General features: G+C 45.4%; 2 protein-coding genes across 9 annotated transcripts in view; both read left to right on the forward strand.

Annotated features, from left to right (window-relative positions):
• LOC116840943 (trichohyalin) overlaps nucleotides 1-3,738 on the forward strand; it is a 12,625-nt gene extending 8,887 nt beyond the window's left edge. For 4 of the 7 annotated variants that reach the window (XM_032808325.1, XM_032808327.1, XM_032808335.1 and 1 more), the window contains 6 exons: nucleotides 445-734; nucleotides 846-1,697; nucleotides 2,178-2,285; nucleotides 2,376-2,489; nucleotides 3,128-3,440; nucleotides 3,601-3,738. In XM_032808325.1, the coding sequence (XP_032664216.1) occupies nucleotides 445-734; nucleotides 846-1,697; nucleotides 2,178-2,285; nucleotides 2,376-2,489; nucleotides 3,128-3,440; nucleotides 3,601-3,675 (1,752 nt within the window). In that variant the 3' untranslated portion in view covers nucleotides 3,676-3,738. Of the gene's footprint in view, nucleotides 1-444; nucleotides 735-845; nucleotides 1,698-2,177; nucleotides 2,286-2,375; nucleotides 2,495-3,127; nucleotides 3,441-3,600 lie in introns of those variants that run through there. The other 3 variants (XM_032808353.1, XM_032808362.1, XM_032808373.1) reach the window with 3 other exon arrangements.
• LOC116840986 lies at nucleotides 3,608-5,775 on the forward strand. Of its 2 annotated transcripts, XM_032808422.1 has the most exons (4): nucleotides 3,608-3,741; nucleotides 3,864-4,019; nucleotides 4,102-4,317; nucleotides 4,604-5,775. In XM_032808422.1, the coding sequence occupies exons 2-4, from the start codon at nucleotides 3,873-3,875 to the stop codon at nucleotides 5,084-5,086; spliced, it is 846 nt and encodes a 281-aa protein (XP_032664313.1). In that variant the 5' UTR covers nucleotides 3,608-3,741; nucleotides 3,864-3,872; the 3' UTR covers nucleotides 5,087-5,775. The 2 variants fall into 2 exon arrangements, with proteins under 2 accessions (XP_032664313.1, XP_032664305.1); XM_032808414.1 differs by lacking the exon at nucleotides 3,608-3,741 and having other exon boundaries at nucleotides 3,839-4,019.
• The last annotated feature ends 714 nt before the right edge of the window (nucleotides 5,776-6,489 follow it).

Genomic DNA, 6,489 nt, shown 5'->3' on the forward strand with positions numbered 1-6,489 from the left:
TTAGAACAAAAGGAAAGTGTACGGAGTATTTTAGAGGTGTACTTAATCGATCGCAAATGTCGTTTTGTGGATATATCTGTTTATCTCGACGTATTTTGCAGGAATTTTTAGCATGCGTTTTCTCGCTTCTGACGTCATTAAAAAGAGATGGATGACGCGACTCCCCAGGAGCCTTAAAATCTTTCATATTATCGCGAAATCGTAAATTTCGCATAATTAATCAAAATCATTCACTGATAGAAGAAATCTCGGAAGAAATCTCAGAAGAAATCTCGGAAGAAATCTCGTTAGCAAGTACAATTATAGTTGGCATGATCGTTTGTAGACCGTGTTTTAAAAGTGACTAAACGACCACGGTGCGATATAAAACGCGAAGTTATTAAGCTCAAGAACGGTTCGATATTACCGCGAAGTAATTTAAATCGTCGGCTATACTCTGTCGAGGTACTGGTGATCAATCACGATAGCGCCAGCAGTCCGGATAGTTCAACAACTGGCTCGACCGGCTCCGACAACAACAAGACGTATCTTCGGGGTCATAATATCCCAGTGGACGCGGACATCCTTCAGGAACGCGAGGCGAGACGGCAGAAAGCGCTGCAGCTTCAAAACGCAATTAAGCAGCAGCTCGAAGAGAAGGATAGGCAGAGGAAAGAGGAGAAGGAGCGGCGGATGAGAGAGGAGAGACTGGAGGACGAGCGGATCAGGCGAGAGCAGGAGAAGGAGAAGGAGAGGCAGGTTTTAACTAAAAGAACTCTGAAAAGAACTCTGAAAAATACTCCAAATGATCTAACAATCGAAAATTTGAATGTTACATAATTTTTTACGACACTTATCCATCGCAGATTCGAAGAAGAACAACGGCTGATACGCGAGAAGGAAACCGCGAAGCTGAAGAAGGCCCAAGCGATGCGCGAAGTGCTGGAGGCCGCGGAACGGTTGGCCCGGGAGGAGAAGAAGAATCGCCGAAAACGAGAGGACCACACGGACGAGGACACCGACGTGACGCAAACGTCGTCCTCCGTCGGCTTGAACATGATCGTGAACGCGGACGACAAGCGTGAGCAGGATCATTCGCAAACTCAAACACGAGCCACAAACTTGATCCCCGACTATTCCACGAACGAGAAGCCTGATCCAAAGAATACGAAGGAGACTGAGAGGCAGTCTCATGAGAGCGAGAAGATCAGAGACGACAACAGGGAGCAAAAGATGAACAAGTCGGAACAGATCGCGCTGGACCCGCGAGAATCCCTCCAGGTGCCCGTGAGCAAGGACGTGGCGATCGTGCTGAGCGGCCGACTCGACGACCCGGAGATCTTGAGCAGGGCGAACCTGCAGCTAGTGAACCTGCAGCTAGTGACACCCAGCCCGCGTCGATTCGACAACGCCACAAGGGGCCTCTCGTTGGGGCTAAGCACGATCATGAAGAACAACGTGGCCACGATGCTGAGCCCGAGGAACCCGAGACGTTGCTCGCCTCGATCAGACTCCGCGTCGATCGTCGTAGAGAACAGGCTGTTGACGCCGAGCAAGTACCGAACATCGGCCGGACGGGACTTCGGCACGCAGACGGACGTGGAGTCCGACCTGCAGGAGCTGCGCGACAAGCTGCAGGACTCGTCGATCAGGGAACACGGCGGCACCGCGAAGGACAGGAAGGACACGACCAACGCCAGCCGAAGAAACGTTGAAAAGTGAGTCGCCAGCGCGCAGATTCCCGTCGCGTTCCCACTGGCTTCTCTTAGAGAGGCCGTACGACGAGCGTGTTCTCTCCCCCGCATGCTGTCTGGTAATTATCCCCTTTATTTTATAGCGTATAGTTTGACGATAAGAGTAACTGAACGTAAAGACGCTTTCTCGCGAAATATCTGTCTGTCCGCGCATCTCTCTCGAGGACATCGTCCAGTAAGTGTGTGCGAGTGTTCTCGATTGTTTCCACGGAATGGAGTGCTCTTCAGCTTCGTTCGCTTTTTGTTCATCACGTTATTCGATGATATCGAGTTTTCGTCCAGTCGGACGCTTGAAGTTGCTTGCCGCCTTGAATTTCTTATGATTTACTTCACACTCAGATAATTCGTTATGATTTTTTTCGCCTGGCGTAACGGCACGTGCTTCCGACTCTTTTCTTTTTTTTTCATTGAAATGCTACAGCGCTGTGTTGTGATCGTTTGAAGGTCCACCAACATGGGCCCAGGCGAGGAAGTCGGCATGAAAGCGCTTCCGCGATCCAAGTCGCAGCCGAGAACCACGCTCGACGCCAGACCACGGTGGAACGCCAATCGGTAATGCCGAAACGAGACTAACACCTGACACTCGAATTATTTTCAAAAACACCCAAGACCGGAGTGATGCCACCTCGAAAATGACCAAAGGTATACTCTTAGCCCAGGTACGCGATATCGCACACAAAGCGAGAAGGATCCGCACTATCAGAGACGATTGCGGCTCAGGAGACGACGGGTCGAGTCTAGCGACGAAGGATCCAGGTGAGGCAAGTTCAGCGAGACGCGAAATTGAATTATTGAGGCTCCTGGGGAATCGCATCATCCATCTCTTTTTAATGACGTCAGAAGCGAGAAAACGCATGCTAAAAATTCCTGCAAAATACGTCGAGATAAACAGATATATCCACAAAACGACATTTGCGATCGATTAAGTACACCTCTAAAATACTCCGTACACTTTCCTTTTGTTCTAACAATCAACAGATAATTATAAAATAAATGTGACGTGCAATCGTCTTTTCTAACCTAATTTCCTCATTATCTTGTCATATTAATTTTCCGATTATCTATTGATTTTTAGAACAAAAGGAAAGTGTACGGAGTATTTTAGAGGTGTACTTAATCGATCGCAAATGTCGTTTTGTGGATATATCTGTTTATCTCGACGTATTTTGTAGGAATTTTTAGCATGCGTTTTCTCGCTTCTGACGTCATTAAAAAGAGATGGATGATGCGACTCCCCAGGAGCCTTAAAGATCTAAAATCCAACGAATTTCTGCAAATCCCACAGAAAAATAAAAATTAACATAAATCTACAGGACACTCAGTGTGGGCACCCTGTATGTAAATAAGAAAAGAGTAAAAATGCAATTATGAGATCACATTTTTATCACGAGCAGATCGCCGTCCCCTGAACGGCGGAAATCGAACAACTGCAAGTCCAAGAGCCGAAACGCGGTGAGACGCAAAGCAAAACTCGAGAGCTACGACGCCGACCTGTCGATGGACAGTCTGAACTCCATCGTGCCGCTACGAATCGACAAGAACGGGAAGATCAACATAGAGGACTGTCGTCGGCGAGATCGCGTCGAGAAAGCACGATCAATGGACAACGCTCGCGGCGATGTGAACCGCGCGAAATGCTCGGATAACGATAATCCTAATCTCTGGTGCGGCCATGAAATATTGTCCAAGCTGTCGTCGTTGAAGAGCGTAAGTGATGAAAAATTATCGTGGATATATCGATACTTGAAAGGAAACGCGGAATTTTGTATTTCTTGGGATTCTCCTCGAGAGCAAAAATTATACGATGAATTGATCATCTCATGGCGTCTCGCTATATTCCTGAGGACATGTCTGTATTTCGTTTCAGGGACTGTTGATGAAGCAAATCCAGTGGGACTCCGAGCGATGCCTGGTCTCGCCCGCTGCGTCCGAAATCTTTTAAGCGCCGGGAGAAAGAGAACGTTGCCGTTGGAGCGGCTTTTTGTTTTTCTTTTCGTTTGCATGGAAAGTGAGATCGAGTAGAATGTGCGATGGGGGCTTTTTACTGTGAAACACCGTTTGCTCGTTCCATGAGGATCGCAAGGGGGCCCGGCGAAGAACTCAAACGTCTTTTTCTCTGTCGCGTTGCAGATCTAGATAATGGCCTTCCAACTGGACGATCTGCTGAGGGACGACAAGAAAGACGCGAACCTGATACCCGACTTGAGCAAGGCGACTTGTAACTCTTCTGAGGAATTCCGGCGACTCAAGGAGCACTGCCCCGAGTTCAAGATCAAGCCGGAAAAGGTTCGAACCTTCTAATAATAACGCACGAAGTTATATGTCGGGGATCACGATCGATGTGGTAAATGAAGGAAATTACGTGAAGGTAAAGAGAGAGGACGCGAAGGTTCGAGACAAGGAATTTTCTTGGAGAGCCACCAAAAAGGAGCTCAAAGCTAGGGAATGGACATACGGCGACCCAGTGCCACCGGACATGAGGGAATTGGATCTGCAGGAGTTGCAGCAGGTCGCTATCGACTGGCGAATGCTGACCCCGATCAGACCAAAGCTTCGTCAGGACGAGGAAATGTTCTCGAGATTGGTAATTGATTCGCGCAATCACATCGATATTACCGGATCTTTAGTGTTAGACGTGATTCTCGAATTTCCTACACGGAGAAAATTGCTATAGTTGCTACATCCACATATTCTTTGGTGGAGACAAAATGTGACTTCGTTAAAAGTTGTAATTAATTTCAGAATTTTCGTCACTTATAGTTCTGAAACTGTTTCATGTAGGAATAAAAAAATATAAATTTGAATAATATTACACGTAGTTGGCGTACTAAATATATGGCCAATTATTGATCCTTTCTTATGGTTTCAAGGTGGAGATGGGCAAGCTGGAGGCGAAGACCGTGATGAAGGAACGGCGTTCGCCGACGAGCCCCATCAGAAGAAACAAGAATCGCGCCGGCATAATCGAGAGTAGCGTGAAGACCTGTCGGGAATGCGGCGAGGAGTATTGTTTCGGCGAATTTTGCGGGGATGTTCTTTACGACTCCTTCGTGAGGGTGACGATCGCCACCCAGCAGCCGAAGATCAAGGTGTCCGCCGACACCGAGGCCATAATCGCGAACATGGACCGCAAGAAGAAGCGGAAGAAGACGAGAAAGAAGAGAGTCAAGAGCAAGAGCAGAAAGTCCGCCCGGCTCTTGGTCAACAGCAAGACTAGGAAGTCGAGCGACCTTGAGACTAGGAGCGCCAAAGCGTCCAGGACTCAGGACGCCGGCGGGCAAAGCGAGAAGCCGGCGAAGCAGTTCAAGAGGAAGTGCAGTAAATACACGAAGAAAGGCCTTTTGCGCAAGTGATCGCAATTGTAAATTAATAGGACAAATAAAAAAAAAGGACTCTAAAGATATATACTGTACAATATATAATCCGTTATCCTGGTATATAAGTGTGTGTGTAAAAAGCCTCTGGACAATTGTGAAGAGACGTATTGATAATTGTCATATAAATTCGTTCGATAAATTCCTTAATATTAAGCCAATGAAGATAAAACGCGGAAACCGAACACACAATTAGAACATTAAATTTGACGCGAATGAATATTCGAAACGTCTCACCTGTGTATCTGAGAACAGATTCAGACGCGGTGTCCTAAGTGAATTAAAAGTAGATGAGAATCGCGCACGAGCGCGACTGCATTTCGGATTATACAATGTAAGAAACGACGAGAAAGGCGAGACGAACGAAGAGAATACGATCAGTCGGCAAATAAATGGGAGAACAGATTCGCAGTCCTTTGGATTTTATTAACTGTCCGTATATGTACTCTCTGTGTGGTCCCTCGACACGACAAGCGCTGACACTCTTATCCGAAGCGTTTTGCGCAAAAACAAAAAAAAAGGATACGATACATCGCTCCCAAACAATAGAATACAACAACGGATAAATATACAAGTATATGTATATAAATCGACGCGATAGAATCTAGAAGACAGGCGCAGTGAATGCTCCCAATTGAATGCTGGAAAAATATAACTTTTATTCAGTTTGTGTCTCTCTCTCTTTTTTCCCTCCTTCTTTATTTCTTTCTCTCCTGTCTTTGTCTGTCTTAAGATTCGTATTCCACTGCTCTCGCACACTTTCTTTTTCGCCATAAATATCACAACCGAAAAGCATTTTCGCGGTCGCGAGAAATGTTCTGTCGCCGTCTCTGTACGGGGTAAGAATGCGAAAATATATATTTATGTATACATATATATATGTATGTATATATATCTTTCTCTCTTGTGTTTCTCACAAATATAGAATATATCTCGAATATATATCGCGCGGTTTCTCGAATTTTGCCATGGGAGAATCCGCGTGTTATTAATAATATTGTCCGCGCGCGCGCGATTCGCGAAAACAGAATATTTCTCGTCAATTGCATATTTCCTCCTCCTCCACCTCCATTTCCGTTTCGCGTCGGTTTATATTCTCTCGGTTCGCGCGCTCAGCGCTAACGCTCACATAAACTAACGATAAGATTTAAGTTAATCGAGATATACACGCATTTTACACGACGTAGGTATGTAACATAAATGTATAGTATATGTATATTTATATATATATATATATATAGTAGATTTTTTTAATATTAATTTTTCGCACACTATGTCGTGGTCGCGACAAGCTCTCGGTGAATAAAATAAATTACGTGTGTAACTATTTCATTATATATATATATATATATATATATATATATATATATATATATATATAT

This window comes from Odontomachus brunneus, unplaced genomic scaffold, assembly GCF_010583005.1.
Source record: "Odontomachus brunneus isolate Ranch 3 - 2012 unplaced genomic scaffold, Obru_v1 Obru_scaffold_002, whole genome shotgun sequence".
Classification (NCBI taxonomy): domain Eukaryota; kingdom Metazoa; phylum Arthropoda; class Insecta; order Hymenoptera; family Formicidae; genus Odontomachus; species Odontomachus brunneus.